At 34.0% G+C, this 21,352-nt stretch overlaps 1 protein-coding gene across 1 annotated transcript in view; it reads left to right on the top strand.

The window, feature by feature from the left end:
• The first annotated feature begins 341 nt into the window (after window positions 1–341).
• LOC118190330 (KICSTOR complex protein SZT2-like) overlaps window positions 342–21,352 on the top strand; it is a 279,720-nt gene continuing 258,709 nt past the window's right edge. The window contains exons 1-3 of the mRNA XM_085818640.1: window positions 342–476; window positions 12,719–12,856; window positions 12,986–13,168. Coding sequence (XP_085674766.1) covers window positions 444–476; window positions 12,719–12,856; window positions 12,986–13,168 — 354 coding nt within the window. The 5' untranslated portion in view covers window positions 342–443. The remainder of the gene's footprint in view (window positions 477–12,718; window positions 12,857–12,985; window positions 13,169–21,352) is intronic.

The following is a 21,352-nucleotide window of genomic DNA, read 5'->3' as shown; positions in this document are numbered from 1 at the left end:
AGAAAAATAATCATATTACTAATAATAATACTTGCTGTATATATGTTAAATTTTATACTCCATGGGATAGGTAAAGATCTCCTATATATCTCTAGTTGCTTTAAGTAAAAAGAAGTCCATGTGCTGCCATCTATTAAGGATGACAGCAACTAGAAATTTGAGGAAAAAACTTACTGAAGAAGGAAAAAGTATTCTTTGCAGAATACTGAATTTTCCCATGTTAAAAATCATGATTGTTCATCTATTATTATTACTGTTCTTTTATTTTTAATTAAATACTTAATTTGCTCTAGCAAAATATATTTATGAAAATTTTTGTCAGCTGCATTCTTAAATCGAAACTAACTTCAAACCGTAACTGTATTTTAGTGTTATCAAACAAAAACAATATGTATTATTTTCATAAGCATACTTTTATTTAATTGTACATTACGATAAATAATATGTCATTTACAGACGGACCTGAATGTTGGGAGGTGAGTTTTAATATTGCCACATCTTAAATTTTGTTATTAAACTGAATCTTATTTAAATTGCATCGCAGATACGTCTGATAGTATAAAAATCCAAATATATGGAAGAAACGGGGACCGCAACCAATGCAGGTATTCGGAAAATTTCATTGGCGGGATGACGCTGAGAAACTTTATATTTTAGTTTATAATATTTGATTTCAACAACGATTATACACTTCAAAAAAAAAAAGATGTAATTACACATATTAAAATAGTGTAATTATATTTTATTTGCTTAAACACGTACCTTAAGCAATCTAAAATGAACCCATAAAATTTTATTTATATGAATTATAAAATAAATCTTGTTACCTTATTTTAATTTTTACTGAATTAAAACTAAGGCATGTTTTTAGGGTTCATAAAATAAATACAAATGCATTTCTGTTCAGTTAAAATTAAACTAAGGTATTCTTTTTTTACAGGAGGCATATAATCAAATTTTTTTTTTTTTCATTAATGTTTGTAGAGTACATGCTTATTGAAATTTGTAGATTAATTTTGATGATATACACATTTGTATATCATCAAAATTAATCGCATTCGTATAAATTAATTCACTACGTGATTAAATGGTGTGCAGTGTATTAAATTATTACATAAATTGAAGAAAAAAAATTTAAAAACCAGCATAATGGTTTGGTAATACACTAGGAGAGAAAACTTCTGAATTAAAGTGCCTCCCAAAGCTGGCATTGGAATGTATTATGATCCTGTGTCCCAATTCTACCTTAATTTAGAAATGTAATAGATAATCATCTATTTCATCTTCAGGTTTATAAGTGTTTTCCCTCTTTGAGTGAACATACTCTTTTATATTTAAGCGCATGACAGTGAAACTAGCACAACATGCTTCAAGTAAAAGTAAGTAAAATTAGCCCATAGAATGTTAATTATCGCATGAATGGAAGTCTGAAACTTCGCAGTAAATCAAAGGAAGTACTAGTGTGTAATTTTCTGACGTCTAGCAGTAATTCAGATATTATATCCTGAAAGCTGAATGCTAATTTAATCTGAGATCCAGACATTTGGATTCCAGTTAATTGGATTTGGTTAGATTTAATATTAAGATTTTCTTCATAATCAGATGGTAAATACTATTGCGTTGCTATTAATTTATCTTCTTATTGTTTTCAATTTACTATTTATTTATTTTTTGCCATAATAATATTTTATGATATCATGGGTAGCTCTTTGCATTCAATATTAAATTCGCTTTTAATAATTAACTTCATAGGGAGTTTATTCTTACATGGATATTGTTTAGAATACACATGTAAAATAGCTATTTGATTCTTCAGGATAGAAATAAATATTGAAAACTTCTAATTTCACAACGTAATGATATTTAATTTGCCTATTAAATTGATATCAAAATGTACTTTTTGTTTTCTGATGTGATTCACGGTTTATAGTAAATAACAATATTCTCTCTCTCTCTCTCTTTTTTTTTTTTTTTAGTTTGTTAAAAAAAACATTATTTTCAATTTTTATTTAAGAATATTATTTATTATTTAAAATAATAACATTATTTTAAATAATAAGTAATATTCTTAAATAAAAATTGAAACAACAGTTTTCTTGTTCAAATGCTATTTAAGATTTTTAAGTTAGAAAATTTCTCAAAAGCAATACCAAATCAGAAATAAATCCTAAATGCATAATTCCCTGGCTAATTAATATTTTCATCTACCTTTCACCCACATTCATTGTAAGTTTTCTAACAAACTGCACCCAGTTTTGTTTTTGCACAGATGATAGGTTTCTTGGGGGGGGGGGAGGTTAAAAAGTGGAAAAAGTACAGTGCATGTAAAAAATATGGTTGGTCCAGGTATGAGCATCTAATATAAATAGTATGCCATTTTCAAATAAATATTATCAGAGTTTTTATTAACACTTTTATTTATAATAATACTACCTAATTAAATATTTAATTACTTAAGCTTGTTATATTAAGACAACAAAACACTTCTAACTGTGAACATTAAATAAGAGACCAGAAGTAGCATATTGATGATGATGGAGAAATTTTGTGTAAATTAATACTATTGCTTTATTATAGATGTAAAAGTTTTATACAGTACTTACACTTACTAATCTACACAGTCCAGTCACATTAACCTCTTCGTCGTCCGTAACTCATCTAGCGCGTTCAAGGGAAACTTCTGCAGGGCGGCCGTAATGCACTTCAAGCGTTCTTCTACATTTTAAAACTTTTCAATGTTTAAAACACTTTCTAAATGTTTACTTAATTGAGTTTTTATTTTTGTTTGTTCAAATACCTCCTAGAGGGCAGTTCTAATCAGGCATTCTATTTCTAATTGAATTACACCCCCTCAGGTTTTATGAATATTCGCGCCATTTTACACAGGATACAAGACAGTGAGAGATCGTCAACTCAGGAGAAAAAGAGAAAAAATGAGGTTGGGAATTGGAAAGACAAGAAAGATGTACGTTTGATGAGTACAGTACATAATAACTCTATGAATGATGTTGAAACACAAAAAAGAACTGTAAAAGACCAATAATTGTAAAAGATTACAACAACAAAATGGGAGGAGTGAACCGCCTGGATCAGATGCTATCAAATTAATCCTGCTGTTAGAAATAAGCAGAGATATTATTACTTTTCCATTATGCTTTATTTCCTTATAATTTTAATTAATATTCATTTACATTCATTCACTACGGAAGTTATGTATGTACAGAGAAAACAACATTACACGCTGTGAAAAACAGGGCCGCTGGGGAGAAATTTTCGAGGACGGCGAGAGGGTTAATGTGACCACTACCTACTTTAGATGTCAACATGAAACAACCAATCACTGAAGGCAGGTGGCAGCACATTGCAGTGGAGCATATATAAAGGGTGTTCAAGAGAATCGGAAAACATTTGTCGCACCAGCTGTGCGATGTCTCCAGCATAAAGTGGAAGAAAACATTGCAATCATTGGAGTAACGCAGGAACGGAACGATTTATCTGACGTCCAAAAGGGCACGATCATTGGCTTTTGGGACAAGGTTAGAAGCATTTCCGAAATGGATAATTTTGTAAACTGTTCGCATGCTGCCGTGGTAAAAGTATGCTGTGCATGGCAAAATGGCACTATCCAAAATCTGCAACATGGGAAATGTGGTGCACCATGGACCATAGAATTTAGAGGTGTACGACGGCTGCACAGAGACATTTGACGAATAGATGTGTAACCGTTGAGCAATTGACTGCCCAGATGAACCAAGGGGCCTCTAAATGATGGCTCAGCTAAAATTGCTGCGAATGGGCATCCACAGCAGATGCCTGGTTAAAGTACCTGTGCTGACTGCAGTTCATCGGCGATGAAGATTGGAATTTACACACCAGGACTGCAACGGATGTCCACTAAGTGCCAACAGGTGGCTTTTTTCAATAAATCGTGTTCCACTGGACAGATGGACATTGGCGTATATGGGTGAAACATAGGAAAGCAAACACTCTGCAACAATTGCCAGAAGGGTCCAAGCTGGAGGAAGAAGCATTATGGTCTAGGGCAGGAATGGGCAAACTTTTTTAGTCTTTGGCAGACCAAGATAAATTTTTCTAAAACTTAAAAAACAGTATACAAGTATTACAATTTAAATATGTTAATGAGATGAATGAAATTGCAATTTCAGTTTTAAAAGTTCATTATATTGAGGTTCGAAGTGAGATGTATTATTTTAAGGAACGAGGCTAAATGCTCCTCTGTCGCTCTACTTCTGAGATATTTCTTTCTAAGGTTCTTAGTTGAAAACACTTGTTCACATATATAAATGAAGCAAACATAGCACTGTTCTGTGCTTGAGCTATTAAATTTAGGAAACTCACATTTGATAGTGATTTGTAAAACCCTAACTTTGGCATATTTAGAAACAAGTGGTTGAGATGGTTTTTAGATTGCAACTCAGTTAATTGAAGCTGCAAATTTGACCTCACTGCTTCACAATTTACGTCGAAAGGCATGGTAAAAATATCCAGTTCTGTTTGAATGGCACTAAAATCTTGAAATCTGCTTTTGAACTCGAAATGGAGTTTTTTTTCAAGCCATCTTCATAATTCTTAAACTGCAAGTGCATGCACTGGGTCCAATGGACACATCCGATTAAATTAACCCTTCTGAAAGCACCACTATTTTTCCTAAGTGGTTGTGGTTCAGTGTAGTCTCCTCCAAGGTCACCCTCTTTGTGTTTCTAGAGTTTTTTACCGGAAATTTGATTCGAAGTTTTGTTTTGATTGGATCAGGTCTTTTAGACACAGCATGCCTATTCACATTGCTGTAAAGTAGTTCATGGTAGTACAGAAAGCTGCAAGCATGCCGTGTAATTTATCCTACAAAGAAGAAATGTTACGTTTGCAAAAATTATTAGATGATGTATCAACTGGTAAAGAATCCGTTGATGAAAGTCATAATTTGAATTTTTTAGTTCTCATGATACTGATTCAGAAATCGAGATGGATTCTGAAAATGAAATTGAGAATAATGTTTATTGCTTTATTGGGGGGGAATGGTTTAAAGAAAAGCCTAAAGCTGATGTTAGAACGCTTGCTCATAACTTTATTACTAACATGCCTGGAAACATCGGTAAGGCAAAATATGTGCAGACTCCAAATGAATCGTGGGAGCTTTTACTAAGTGAACAAGTGTTGCTCAAAGTTGTCAGTTATACAAATATTTGTATTGCATCTATTTCTGACAACTTTCAGAGAGAAAGAGATGCTCGTCACACTACTCTAATTGAAATTCGCACTTTTATAGGTCTTTTATATTTTTGTTGTGTTCATAAGTCATCTCATGTAATATGCGGGATCTGTGGGCAACAGATGGAACCAGCTTAGAAATTTTCCACAAAACTATGTCCTACAAACATTTTTTTTTATCAAGATGTTTGCGTTTTGATGACATAGGAACTCGCGTCATCAGGAAACAATAAGCTTATGCCTACAAGAGAGTTTTTTGAAGATTTTGTAAATAACTGCCAGAAATATTACACTCTCGGTGAGTTCATAACATTTGATGAAAAACTTGAAGCTTTCCGAGGAAGATATTCCTTCAGGCAGTATATTCCTAATAAACCTGCGAAATATGGCATAAAAGGTTTTGGATTAGTTGATGCAAGGACGTTTTATACGTGGAACTTGGAAATCTACCCAGGTTTACAACCGCAATGTCCGAATTGTGTAAAAAACTCACCGGATGAAATCATAAAATGACTGTGCCAAAACCTCTATGGATCGGGTCGAAATATCACTACAAATAACTGGTATACAAGTTACAATCTTGCAAAGGATCTGCTAAAAAAAAAGCTAACTATTGTTGGAACAATTTGAAAAAAACAAAAGAGACTAACCCACAGAGTTTGTTTCCGGTAAGAATCAAGAAGTGTTTTTGTCAATTTTTGGTTTTCAAAAAGATACAACTTTGGTACCATACGTTCCTAAAAAAAATAAATGTGTGAATTTGTTATTAACAATGCATCATGACAATGCAATTGATAATGAAGCAGGCGAATGTAAGAAGCCTGAAATTGTAACATTTTACAATCTTACGAAAGTGGCTGTAGACGTAGTTGATGAAATGTCATCTTCATATTCTACATCAAGAATATCTAAAAAGTGGCCTATGGCAGTGTTTTTTTCTGTTTTAAACACCGCTGTAAAAAATGCGAATATACTCATTTTGTTGTCCAAAAATTCTCCTAAATCATATAAAAGTAGCCGTTTATTTCTGAAACATTTTGCATTGAGCTTCATCGAGGAACAAACAAAATTTCGTGCTTCGATACCATCTCTTCCGAAAGAACTTTGGGCAAAACTGCATGCCCAAAGTTCAGAAATAATGATGATGGACAACCGCCACAAAAAAAGAAAAAATCGGAAGCAAAAAGAAGATGCGGTGTTTGCTCAGCGAAAAAGGACATAAAAACCAAAACGTGCTGTGTGTCTGGAACATACAACAATGTGTTGTTCAACGTGTTGCTAACATTGCTAACTCTGTCTATGGTTATAATAAAGAAAATAAAGAATCAGTATAGAGTAAAGGTATGCTATTTTTTTTCTGTATTAATTAACGGTTTTCTATTCCTTTAAAAAATTATTTCGTAAAAAAATATTAATATATTAATTTTTATATTAATTTTTAATTAATTTTTATAATTTGTGTATTTTTTAGGTTTGATCATAAATTTTTGGCATAAATGTAATACTTTTACCTGAAGAGTAACAGGTTTTTCTTTAAGAAACATGAGCTGGGTCTTTTGGACCCAGGGCGCGCACTCGCAGTTTAAGCTTCTCTTCATTTACTGAGGGTATTGAATTTAACCTCGGGACATGAAGCAAGTCATTCTTAGCTAGCTGCCCAGAAAACAGATTAAGTTTTAGTTTAAAAGCTTTGAGATGGGCCCAGATATTGTCGATAAATTGATTTTTCCCTTGCATCTTAACATTCAAGTTGTTCATATGACAAAGAAAATCTGTAAAAAATGCAAAGTCCGAAAGCCATCTAAAATTTCGCACTCCGCAGAACTCTGTTTCTCATCGATGAATAATACTATTGTGTCTTTCAGCTGCCAAACTCACTCGAAAACACATCCTGAACTAAGCCACCTTACTTTCGTGTAATACAGTACATCAGAGTATACAGATTGCACTCACTGAAGAAAATCTCGAAATTGCCTGTGAGTAAGCCTATAAGATGGAATAGTATTTATGAGCTTCACGACTGCATCAAGCACTGGTTTCATATTCAATTGCAGATTTACATAGATAATCTTGTATAACACAATGTAGGAAAAAAAAAAAATAACATTATTCCCTGGATAATTTTGATGAAAGAGTCCTAGAAATTCAAATTTTTTTTCCTGTCATATTTGGTGCTCCATTGGCCGTAATATTATGTATATTTGTTATAGGCCCAAGTTAAAACCCTTTCAGAAATTCATAAAAAATATCACATCCCATTGTAGTTCCATTTAAAAAAACACATGAATGCCAGTTCCTCGGTATTTTCAATGTTCTCATCAACACCTCTTATAAAAAATGCTAATTGAGAAATATCATTTATATCAATGCTTTCAACCATAGCCGTAGAGCAAAATTTAAACTGGCCAATCTTTGACTCTAATTGTGACGTCAGATTTTTATTGATGTCTTCGATTCTAGAAGTCATCGTTTTTCGAGATAAGCTTACAGTCTCAAATTTATTTTTCTTGTCTGGACAGAAAGTATCACAAACTTGGAGCATGCATTGTTTAATGGGCTCCCTATCACTGAGAGCTTTATTATTTTGGTTGATCTTTACAATATGGTAACTGGTAGTTTGGCAACATTTTGGAGGCGATAAAGGTTACTACCTGGGACTTTGGTAATAATGTGAGCAGTACTCAGTTCCGATTACGCATTATTTTGTGTGAGGGAAATGAGAGATCATGGGATATGTCATGTGATATTAATGGACGGATTACGGTTCTTTAATCGGAAAAGGGGGGAAATCGGGAAAAAATCTGGAAATTTTGTATTTGGCTTTATTCTGTGTTGTGTGAAACAGTGTTCGTGAACTTTTGGATCCCATGGCCGTAACTAAAGTAAATTCGAAATGGGTATTTATGTATGTATTAATTTAATGTATGTGCTCATTTATATTTTAAGTAGTGTTTTTGAATTTAATTATATTTTAATTAAATGATAGTTAAGACACAATAACACGCCGAATAAATACTAATTCAAAAGTCAAACAACAAAAATCAGCGTTAATTTACAAAATTTTCACAGGACTAGTTTCGATGGTTTTACCGAACCATCGAAACTAGTCCTGTGAAACTAGTCCTGTGTTGGCGGTTTTGCAGCTGAAGATGATGGTTCGGTAAAACCATCGAAACTAGTCCTGTGAAAATTTTGTAAATTAACGCTCATTTTTCTTGTTTGACTTCTGAACTAGTAAATGATAGTTATTTTGTGAATTTTATGTTTGTAGGAATTTGGTATACGTTTTAGTTGAAGTAAACGTGCATGGAAATAATTTAAATATCTGACACTAAGTATTTGTAATGGTTGCGGTATGAATTTGTTGGTGATGTGTATAATGTAATAGATGATTTAGAGGTAAAAGTTTTTGGATATTTTATTTGGTTGATCTTTACAATATGGTAACTGGTAGTTTGGCGACATTTTGGAGGCGATAAAGGTTACTTACTACCTGGGACTTTGGTAATAATGTGAGCAGTACTCAGTTCTGATTACGCATTATTTTGCGTGAGGGAGATGAGAGATCATGGGATATGTCATGTGATATTAATGGACGAATTATGGTTCTTTAATCGGAAAAGGGGGGAAATCGGGAAAAAATGTGGAAATTTTGTATTTAGCTTTATTCTGTGTTGTGTGAAACAGTGTTGTGTAATTTTTGGATCCCATGGCCCTAACTAAAGTGAATTTGAAATGGGTATTTAGGCATTGTGATAAAGAGAAGTTTGCTTTTTATTTAGCGGAGGAAGTATGGAGGAAAAATTCGCAGAAAAAATCTTTCAATAATTTTATTGAATGAATTAGAAAAGTGTATCCGCCACGTAATCAAGATTCTGAAGAAGATTAGGTAAGTTAGTATTTTTAATTATTTGAGGATATTATTTTTATGCATTGTTCTAAATGTAAGGTGGAAAGGAATTTGGTATTATTGGGAAATTGTTATTAGCAATGATTTAGTTTAAAGTAATTAGGATTGTAAGGTAATTTTTATAAATTTAATGTATGTGCTCATTTATATTTTAAGTAGTGTTTTTGAATTTAATTATATTTTAATGAAATGATAGTTATTTTGTGAATTTTATGTTTGTAGGAATTTGGTATACGTTTAAGTTGAAATAAACGTGCATGGAAATAATTTAAATATTTGATACTAAGTATTTGTAATACTTGCAGTATGAATTCGTTGGTGACGTGTATAATGTAATAGATGATTTAGAGGTAAAAGTTTTTGGATATTTTATTTATTTTATATGTGGAAATGTTCATATTTGTAAAGGGTAAATACTTTTTCGCGATCAGGTAATTTCATATATGTTCTTTTTACCGGCTTTAAAGATTGAGAAAATTGTCATGTATTTTCGTGAAATTTTTCTAATTTATGAGAAAAAAGCAGTGTACATGGATATAGTGAAGAGTGTGCGTAATGCCATTTTTGTGCAATTCTGGAATGTTTTTTCAAGTAAAAATAAGTCGGCGTGTACATGGTTTATGTGTATGTGTTATTTTGAAAAACGCGTAAGGAGTATGGTATTGTGCACTTTTTCCCAATTTTGCAGTGAATATTTGTCATGATTAAGCAGTTTTGTTTGATAAAATTTCTAGCAAAAGTGTAATTCGGCTAGTAGATTGTTGGAAGAAGTGTTCAGTAGATAAAAAGAAAAGAAACATGTCTTTACTTCGTGAAGACAAAATGGCGGCGGGAAAAAAAATAGAGGGTTGCTGTAGGAGAGTTGGTCGCCAAATTTTCGCCAAAAAAACGCCAAGTTACCATAATGTAAAGATCAACCATTATTTTTAGCAATATTATATGCTATAATGTAACTTGCATGTGTAGCTGCTTCTTGGATACTGTTTATCTTCTTGAAAAAATTTTGTCAGCCTGATAATTTTTTACAAAGACTTTCTGCATTTTGTTTTCTTTCATATTGGGACATTGCTTTATAACTGGAATTCGTATGCTTAGATGTGAAATGACGAGAAATGTTATATTCTTTGAAGAGTGCTACAGCTTCATTGCAGATGAGACACACTGGTTTATCTTTTACAACTGTAAAAAATATTTCCAGGTCTATTCACCATTAAAAGCACAGCACTCTGAATCAAATTCACGTTTTTTAGTAGTCATTTTGGGGTTGAAATATTTTACGAATAACCTAAAACAAGCACTAGCTATGCTATACTTTTAATAATTTCACCACTATTCACAATGGTGCTATATGTTCACAATCTTTCCTTATGCAATCAATAATATTAGAACTTGCGTCAAAAGACAAACCCGCTGGCTGGATCTTGTGCACTCTGCCACATATGAGGTCTAATTCACTTATATTGTATTCCCATATGTCTGCTCCCCGAGAAAGAGATAACGCTACAGCCATAACTAACAAAGAACTTCTGCTTTTAACTTGTGGCGATTGAAAACTATCTGTGCTTGCTATTTCCATCGATTTACGTTTTACAGAACAAGAATAGAAAAAGTAAAAAGATCACCATTTCTTTGAAAAAAAGAAAGAAAAAAATAATATTTAAACAAAGTAGAAAACTAGATGGATATATAATATATAAATATATATTTCTTTTAATTTGCCTCAGACCGGCAAATTCAAATTCTATCCGCGGGCCGGATAAAGCCTTCCGGCGGGCCGTAGTTTGCCCATCCCTGGTGTAGGGAATGTTTTTGTGGCATTCTCTGGGTGCAAACATCATTGTAAAAGGTATGATGGATTAACAGAAATGCGCATCTGCCCTTGGGGACCATGTCCGCCCCTACATGCGAATATTTTTTCTTCAGAATGATGGCATCTACTAGAAGGACAATGTAAAGTTTCATACAGCTCACAGTGCACGTGCATGGTTTGAAGAGCACCATGGTGACTTTACCATATTCCCCTGGTCAGCAAACTCACCACACTTAAGCCCAGTCGGGAATCTGTGGGACCTCCTCTACTGGGTTGTTGGCGCCATGGATCCTCATCCGCGCAACCTAGTGCAGCTGGCCACTGCACTGGAGTTAAAATGGCTTAACATCCCAGGGAACATCTTCAAGAACCTAATGGACTCTCTTCCTGCATGTCTCACAGCACTCTGCTCTGGAAATGGTGGTTATTCTGCTTTTGACAGGTGGTCACATTAATGTGATTTGATTGTGTATAATAGTATTAGGAATGATATATGGTAAAAGAAGTGATGATATGTATTCTGCAAAATTTAATATGCTACTTTGTAAAAAAAAGTTCATTGATGTTAAAGCTGAACAAATAAATATAGTAATAATTATATTGTTTGTAAAAGCTCGACAAATAAATTTAATAATAATTGTGATGTTTAATGTTAGGTTTCCCAAACCTTTTTCATGATCTGGTTGCTCTAATATTTTTCTAGCAAAACTCAGTAAAAGTTAATGGCTTATTGGTAAATTAACCTCTTCCTCGTCTTTAGCGCGTCTAGCGCGTTCAAGTGAAACTACCGCAGGGCAGCCGTAACATGCCTCAAACGTTCTTCTACATTTTAAAACTTTTAAACGTTTTAAATGCTTTCTAAATGTTTACTTGTTTGAGTTTTTATTTTTTTTGTGTGTTTTTTTTAAAAGTATTATGTGATGCAGATTTAATAATTAAAATTTGTATTTTAAATTATCAACGTATGTTTCTTTTTTATGCATTGATAATGTTAAGCACAAAAGCCACCAACTTGAACTCCATAAATAAATTTTGCCTTTTCATCTGTAAGGAACTGCCAAATTACAGCAAGGGGGTTGCTGATGTAGGTTAAGTATTGATTTTTGTTTGTGATTTATTTATATAATGCAATAGTGCATTTTTCAAAGCAGTATTTCAGCCTTTTATTCTAAAGTGATGACAGACTATCTTTTTTATTATAAATTGTTATTTTAATTTGTTTAGTGAATTCATTCTTTCCCTTAGATTGTCTTAGCAGGTGATCGATTACAAAAATTGGTAGTTAAAAGAATGATGGATAAAACTTGCACTGCTCTCCCTTATTCATGTTCTTAGGAAGAAGTCTGCCATCTTTGACAAGTTGTCATTTCATGATGCACAAGATTGCTTATAATAAATTGCTTCATACAATTTTGTATGAATATGTATTTGTTTATATGTATTGCTTACCTTATCTGTGTAATCAATAACAGAAGTCAACATTTTGTATTTTAATACCTCATTTTTTTGTTGTAATTTGATGTTTATATAAGTATCAAGAAACTGTAATTATTTAAAAAAATAATCTGAATTATTTTATATCCCATTTAATTTATATCAGTTTGTTGATATTTTTTTCGGGGGGGGGGGGGGAGATTTTCATTACTTTGTATGATGATTTGATCATTTTAGCTTTTAGTTGTACTTACTATTATACAATTCAATATACTTGTGTTAATATGTATGGCTGTGGGAGTTAATTTTGTTGTTTCCACTTCCCTGCAATTTAGGTGGAAAGCTCCTTATGTGAAGCTAAAGAAGTCTATGTTCTGATGCAAAATAATTATCGCATATCTAGAAATATTCGTGCTCAGTGGTTTTTCAAAAATCTAAATAAGAACCTGACATTGAAATGGAAAACATCACAAGTAATAATGTGCTTTTTATGATCTAAATATTCAAAACTAAGAAATACCTCTGAAAAGCTGTGTTTAGTGTTCACATTGTTGTGATATTTTTCCTTTTAATATTCTAAATAACATTAATGTATTTTGTAGGAAAAACTTACATATGAAATTGAAGTAATATCTGCAATTCCAAAATATGCTGAAAAATTTGAAGTAGATGATGTAACAAATAGCTCTACAGTTAGAATTGTTGCAGATACTAAAGTGAATTTTTTATCAACCCAGTATCGACTGGCATTTTGCTTAGACCTGAGTCCATCTGTGGCAACAATAGTAAGACAGTTTACTTTTATTGGTATTGATGTATGCAATCTACTACTTAGCAATTTATTGCTTAATTGATACCACTAAAATATTTTTAGAAAACAAATACAAATAAATAAGAGTACATAAATAAAAATGAATTTACTGAATTTTTAATTCCACTAAATTTAAATTGCTTTAGTTTTACAAAGCAAAAACAGTAAAGAAAAAAAAAGGGAGAGCCCTAAAATGGCTGTTTTTATGAATTTATTAGTCATATTCATTATGAATGTCTTGCAACATGCCAAAAAATAATTATTCTTTTTATAAATGTATCTCTATCGTGCTTCTGTGAGATAATGTGGAAGTATTTGCAGTATGGTACTCTGCATATTGTGAAGAATCTTTAGTTTCAAAATCTCTGAGTACAGTTCAGTTTTTTGAGTATTAGTACCATCTGTAGGCCAGATCTTTTGATAGTTTACAGTTTGATGATCGTAGGATAAAATTGCCTAAGTTATAGATTGCATACTACATCAGTGTGTTATTTTATTTATAAATTAGTGTGTTTATTATCACTTTGTTTTCTTTTTATAATATACCTTTCTCCTCCCTTTTTTGGGGTAGAAAAATTATCTAAATTATCCTCTTGCTATTATCCTCTAGAGATTATCTAAATTATCCTCTTGCTAACAAATTAAAATTTCACATGTACTAATTTTAGTTTTGATAATCTCTCTACAGTAACTGAGAGAAATACTTTTTCTGAACAAAATGCAATCATTTCTACATGTCTGCTTATCTTTTCATACTTGAATTATCATGAGAGCAAATTATCTTTTCTTGCAAAAGTCTAAAAATGCTGTCAAATGTTTAAAAAAGGGAGGGGGGAGGGGGAAATCTTTTTTTACTTTTCTAAATTGGGAATTCAGATGATTTTACAGCGGATGTAAATGTAAAATTGTTAATTAAAAAAATCGTGAATTTCATTTAGATTGTGGGCGCAATAAACACCCAACAGTATTATACCAAGTATCACGTTTTAGGTAATGGCTTAGCTAGCAGCATGACAAAACAGAGGGAGTGAAGTAGCATCTTGATAGCAAGATAGCTGAAGCTAAATTGTGCAGTTAATCCAATATGGAGGCTTACCAAAAGAAGGTTTTGGTTTAGGTTAAAAAGTCTTCAGTTCTTGAAATGTTAAGTTCTCAATTAGCAACATTGTCAGCATTACAGAAGCCATGCAACATGGATTGATCTAGAAATGACACATTCCAGAAAACTTATTACAATTTTTAAAATACAGAGGGGGGGGAGGAATTACGGGGTTACCACTAGTTAAAATTATAATTTTGATTTACATATTTTTAATTTTACACTCACACATATATGCATATATATATATATATATATATATATATATGTAGTGGGGGAGTTGAAGATGCTAAATAACAATTCCAACGTTGTTTTCCACACCACAGAACATTTAATAAAGATAATCAGAAAAGGTACAAATTAGATTAAATACAAGTGCCGTTTGATACAAACAGGAATCTGTATAGTTTTACCAGTCTTATCACATAACCGATTAGTGCTTACTCGCACTTGCTGATGTATTAAACAATCAATTTACCACCTTTGCGTGGAGAACTACAGTTCCTTATTCTACACCTTCACGTGCAGACAGACATCTCACCACCTTCGTGTGGGATAGCAGAAGAAGGTCTCTGTCATACTCCTCTTTCACCTTGCTGCTTGCGCATCGGTGAGGCCCTCTGGTGGTTGTGTCGCACTTACGGATACTACAACTCGTCCGTCCTGACACTTTTTTCGTCCACGAAAACACGGATCAGCAGCACTGGAACATCAAGACAGCACCTAAAAATAAATTAAAAAAAAAAAACGAAAGAAAAGGAAAAAAAAAAGAAAGAAGTGCGGAAGAACCACACATAGTCCTATATAGTAGAAGTCCACGGCTTCATGAGATCAGCTGCTGTAGTGGTACATCCAGGACCTTCATGGTGTCCCACTTTTTCCACCTGGTAACGGTCTTTGCCTTTCCTCGCTGTCACACGATATGGACCGAAGAACTTTGGTCTTAACTTTAGACCACCTCCATACTGCGTTCTTTGTATGGCAACTAAGTCGTTCACATTGTATACTTGCGCCTCTTTTCTCTTCTTGTTGTATGTTTTTCTATTCTCTTCCTGAATTTTTAGAATGTTTTTCCTTGCTTCCTCTCTCATATCTTCTCGATCTTTCATCATAATATTATTTCTTTCTTCTTCTTCAAGAATTTCCATAATCTTTAAGTCCTCTCGATTTCTCATTTTAACACCAGTGAGAAGCTCAAATGGAGAACTCTTTGTGCTTCTGCTCTTAGTGCTGTTCAAGATCCTTTGTACATCTCCAACATACTTGTACCACTTGGTTGGATCATCTATGGATAATTTGGATAGGACTGGAATCAGAGTGAGATGAATCCTTTCCACTTGTCCATTTCCTCTAGGAACGCCAGTAGTTGTGAATATGTGCTGGATCTTCTCTTGACTACAGTAATCTTCAAAGTCTTTAGAGGTAAATGAAACTACTGAAAGTTGACCTTTATCACTTATAATTCTCAAAGAACTACCGAAAGTTGATTGTTGCAGTTTCAGCTTCTGCAATGCCTCTTGAGCTGATGTAGACTTTACTGGATAGAGCCATATGAACTTTGTGAATGCATCAACCACGGTTACGATGTGATTGTAGTTCTTATTTGTCGACGGTAATGGTACTATAAAATCGATATGAAAAGTGCTCAAAGGGATACTATCTTTTGGTATGGGATACAGCAATCCTTCGCTCTTACCTCGTTTTCTGTCGCACAAAATACATTCTACACAATTTGAAATAACTTGCTCAATTAGTTTTCTAAGGTTAGGAATATAAAAGTCGTTTTTTAGCAGATCTTCAGTTTTAGACACTGTGAAATGTCCCTTGTTGTGGATACTACGTATGATTTCTAACTCTAATGCTTCGGGTACCACAAGTAACTCACGACCACTGTCGAACTTGTATAATACTCCATTTTTCACTTGAAAATCTTTTTTCAGTCCTTGCTCGACTAAGGATTTTAGCAACTGGAGACGCTCATCACTTCTTTGCGCAGCTGCAATTTTGGCTGTAACTTCTCCCTGAGAACAAGTAACCATCATAACAGCATTTCTACTCAATGAATCCACGTGCTTCATTTGTTGCCCAGATCTGTGAACAATTTCATAGTCAAATTCTTCTAGAAGTAACGCCCATCTCGCCACTTTAGGGGTTAGATCTTTCTTAAACATGGTCTTCTGGAAAGCATCGCAATCCGTAACTATCCTGACCTTAGATCCTAAAAGGTAATTCCTGAATTTCTTTAGAGCTTCTACTATAGCTAAAACTTCAAGCTCATAACTAGATAGCTTCTCTTGTTGGAGACTCGTTTTTTTACTCATGAAGTAAATGGGGTGTAACTGTCCATCATCTGACTTTTGTAGCAATACAGCGCCGAAACCATGACTGCTTGCATCTGTATGCAATTCTAATGGTGCTCCTTGTTTAAAAATATGAAGAACCGGACTTGTGGATAAAAGTTCTTTCAATTTATTAAATGCATCTTTTTGCTCAGGCCCAAATTTGAATTCTGCTCCGTTACGAAGAAGATCACTTAGTGGTTTCGCTATTTTTGAATAATTGGCAATAAATTTCCTAAAATACCCAGTAAGGCCCAAGAAACTTTGAATCTGCTTAAGGTTTTTGGGTTCTGGGAAATTTTGAACAGCCCTGGTTTTTTCAGTAGAGGGGCGAATTGTACCATCCTCAATAACATACCCGAGAAATTCTATTTTTCTTTTCAAAAATTGGCATTTCTTAAAATTAATCTCCAAACCATATTCTTTGGCTACTTCTAAAACACGTTTCAACTTTTCTAAACCTTCATTCTCGTTTCGTGCTGGAATAATAAAATCATCCAAATAAGTAACAACAGTGTCATCCCGAATTAAATCTCTAAACACATTATAAATAAATCTTTGAAACACACTAGGGGACGTGCACAAACCAAAAGGTGCTTTTAGAAATTCGTACAAGCCTGCATGAGTAATAAATGCCAAATATTTAGTGCAGTTTTTCTCAATTGGAACGTGAAAAAACCCATTTTTTAAGTCTAATGTCGAAAAAACTTTTGCTTCACCCAAACGATCTAAAACCTCTTCTACTTGTGCCATAGGAAAAGAATCCTTAACTATTTTTTTATTTAACTGCCTGAAGTCAACACAAATCCGTGTCTTCCCCGATTTTTTTCTACACAAAACAATTGGCGAAGCATATTCTGAACACGACGGCTGTATAATCCCATCCTTCAACCATTCATCTATTTGATTATCAACAATTTTTTGGTCAGCAAAAGGAATTCTCCTCGAACGCTGAGAAACTGGAATATCATTTTTTAATATTACTTTCATTTTTAAGTCAGTACTGCGTGGCTTTTCTAACGGTTTATACTCATTAATAAGAGTGGAAACAGTATTGCATAATCCTTCATCTTTAATATGCCATAAATCTGTTTCGCTGTCTGCCTCAATGGCTGCAGAAATAAAAGACAAAAAATTCCTTTCGGAAGAGACGGAATCATTTTCATATTGCGTAATCATCACCTGGTCACAACAGATCATTTTTAGACAGGAAGGGGGGAAAATACAGTCTGTTATCAAATCAAAAACCATCGCTGCTTCTATCTCTTTTTGTTTTTTGCTTTCGCATAAAGAAAAAATAAACTTAGCTGTTTCCGCTTTAACCACGTGACCAAACGAACTTTTGAGTTCTATACATCCAGTTGATAATTTATTCGGAAAAAGGGATTTCTTTACAACTATCAATTCACTTCCAGAATCTATTAAACATTTTACTTTCTTACCATCAATCAACAGTTCAATAAATTTTAACTTATTTCTAGCTGCATTATCCGATCCAATCTCTAACCCAGATACCTTTTTTGGAAACAAATTTTCCTCCTTTTCTAACCGTTTGGGACAATTTCTCGCAAAGTGAAATAATTCCCCTTTACTCCCACATACATAGCAAATACGTCCTGGTTTACTGCTACCCTGATTTACAAACTTCCCTGAATCCTTGAAATTGCTCTGAGCTTTTCTAAGATTGTTTTTGGAAAAATTAAGCTTTTTATTTTCTGGAGTTTCGATTCGTGTGTTACTGGTATCAACTAAAGATTTACCCCTGGATGAATAAAATAAATCACATTCTCTTCCCAATTGATTAGGTGGGTACCAACTTTGACCCTCCCGAACACTAATGTGTTCCTTTGTTTTAGAATCCAGAGTTTCATACAACTTATCAGATACAATGAGATCACACAATTTCTTAAAGTCATCTACCTCTCTTAACTTGCAATAATAATTGAAAGTTGCACTGAGTCGAGACGCGGACTGAACATGTGATTCAGATGAATGTCTCTGTGCATTTTTAAAATTGTTCAAACATTCACGCGGTGTTGGCTGAAATTCTTTCAAGATTAGAGTTTTTAATTTATCATAATCCGCGATTTCATGTTCAGAAACATACGTTAGAACATTATTACATTTATCACCTAATATACGAGGGCTATCCAGAAAGTAGATTACGTTTTGGAATAAAAAAATAAACAAAGTATAGGAAACAAATTTTATTATATACAGATGAAAGCCACACTCAAATACTACTTTTCTACATAGTCACCATACAAATTAAGGCATTTATCGTAGCGATGTACGAGCTTGGAAATTCCTTCGTCGAAAAATTCGGCCGCCTGCGCCTTCAACCACTTCATTACCTCTTCTTGCAGCTGTGCGTCGTCATCAAAACGCTGCATAGCCAGCCACTTCTTCATTGCTGGGAATAGGTGGAAGTCGCTCGGTGCCAGGTCGGGACTGTACGGCGGATGAGGAAACAACTCCCACTTAAAAGATTCAAGAACTTTACGAGTGACATTTGCCATGTGGGGCCGGGCGTTGTCGTGAATCAACAAGATCTTAGAGCTCAACATTCCTCTGCGCTTGTTTTGAATTGCTCTTCTGAGTTTTTGGAGAGTTTGGCAATACCTTTGAGAGTTTATTGTAGTGCCTCTTTCCAGGAAGTCCACCAAAATTACACCTTTTCTGTCCCAAAAAACAGTCGCCATCATCTTCCTTGCCGACATTGTTTGCATGCATTTCTTGGGTTTTTGGGGAGAACTTGTGTGCCCCCACTGCATTGATTGCAATTTCGTTTCACAGTTCACATGTTTCACCCATGTTTCGTCACCAGTAACGATGCGATCGAGTAAAGAGTCACCATCCTTATGGTAAGCGTCCAAAAAGTTCAACGCTGCAGCCATTCGCTGATTTTTGTGGTCCTCTGTCAAGATTTTTGGAATCCATCTTGCACAAAACTTGTGGTAACCAAGCTTTTCGCTGATGATTTCGTGCAACAAACTTCGCGAAATTTGTGGAAAACTCAAAGAAAGTTCCGTTATTGTGAAATTTCGATTTTCACGGACTTTAGCATCGACTTTTTCGAGAAGTTCGGCGGTCACTATGCTGGGTCTCCCACTTCGATCTTCGTCGTGAACATTGGTTCGGCCATTTTGAAATCTTATGACCCACTGACGCACTCCACCTTCAGTGATAATGTTGTCCCCATACGCTTCACGAAGCTGCCGATAGATTTCTATCGGTTTACAGTTTTTTGTAGTCAGAAACCTTATTACTGAGCACACCTCGCAGCTCGCGGGATTTTCAATTAACGCAGACATTTCAAACCGTCACAGTATCTGAACGGAGCACAGCACGAACCTCTCACTAGCACGGCTAGATGCAGACTGAGCTGCGCAACGCTCTGACCCCAAGATGGCCGCGCTAGCCCCGCCCCTAGCGGACACAGACGGAAACGTAATCTACTTCCTGGATGGCCCTCATATTAATCAACTCTTCTGTTTTTAACTCCACTGGTACACTTTTAGTAGTAAAAGCTTTCTCAAGTGACTGAAAAAACAAATGCATAGCTTTTGGTTTCTGAGGTACAGCTATAGTTAGTGTTTTGATGCTTTTAATAACATCTTCAACACTAGTCTGCGCGTTTCTTCTATCACCCGATAATGATTGTGATTTTAAACTTTCTAATTCAATCTGCTTCTCAATTTGAGCTAATTTAAGATGTTCGATCTCTAACAGATAGTTTTCATTACTTGTTTTAGGCGTCCGATCCTCTGCGATCGACTTGACGACGCCACGAACAAATTCAACGTTCGTTTTGAAAACATCAGAATTTTCGATAATTTTTCTAATGTCAGCTTTTTTAGCATTTTCTGGAACAGTCTGTCCAATTTGTTCCGCAATTACTATTAAATCACTTTTCTTTAAATTTTTTAGGAAACTCATTTTAAAAACGAAACAAAAGTATCACTTATCTTCAAAAAGTTTTCACAGTACCTTCTCTGAAGTATGCAAGTATGAAGTATCCAAATATCCCGTTCAGAGCCCTCAGATTTGAGCGTGAATTTCATTTAGATCGTGGGCGCAATAAACACCCAACAGTATTATACCAAGTATCACGTTTTAGGTAATGGCATAGCTAGCAGCATGACAAAACAGAGGGAGTGAAGTAGCATCTTGATAGCAAGAGAGCTGAAGCTAAATTGTGCAGTTAATCCAATATGGAGGCTTACCAAAAGAAGGTTTTGGTTTAGGTTAAAAAGTCTTCAGTTCTTGAAATTTTAAGTTCTCAATTAGCAACATTTTCAGCATTATAGAAGCCATGCAACATGGATTGATCTAGAAATGACACATTCCAGAAAACTTATTACAATTTTTAAAATACAGAGGGGGAGGAATTACAGGGTTACCACTAGTTAAAATTATAATTTTGATTTACATATTTTTAATTTTACACTCACACATATATGCATATATATATATATATATGTGTGTGTGTGTGTGTGTGTAGTGGGGGAGTTGAAGATGCTAAATAACAATTCCAACGTTGTTTTCCACACCACAGAACATTTAATAAAGATAATCAGAAAAGGTACAAATTAGATTAAATACAAGTGCCGTTTGATACAAACAGGATTCTGTATAGTTTTACCAGTCTTATCACATAACCGATTAGTGCCTACTCGCACTTGCTGATGTATTAAACAGTCAATTTACCACCTTCGCG

Source organism: Stegodyphus dumicola, chromosome 6 (assembly GCF_044657685.1).
Source record: "Stegodyphus dumicola isolate Sdum_Otavi_A_Nest chromosome 6, ASM4465768v1".
NCBI classification, from domain to species: Eukaryota; Metazoa; Arthropoda; class Arachnida; order Araneae; family Eresidae; genus Stegodyphus; species Stegodyphus dumicola.
Note: the sequence above shows the minus strand (reverse complement) of the source record. Positions and strands in the feature narration are given on the sequence as shown.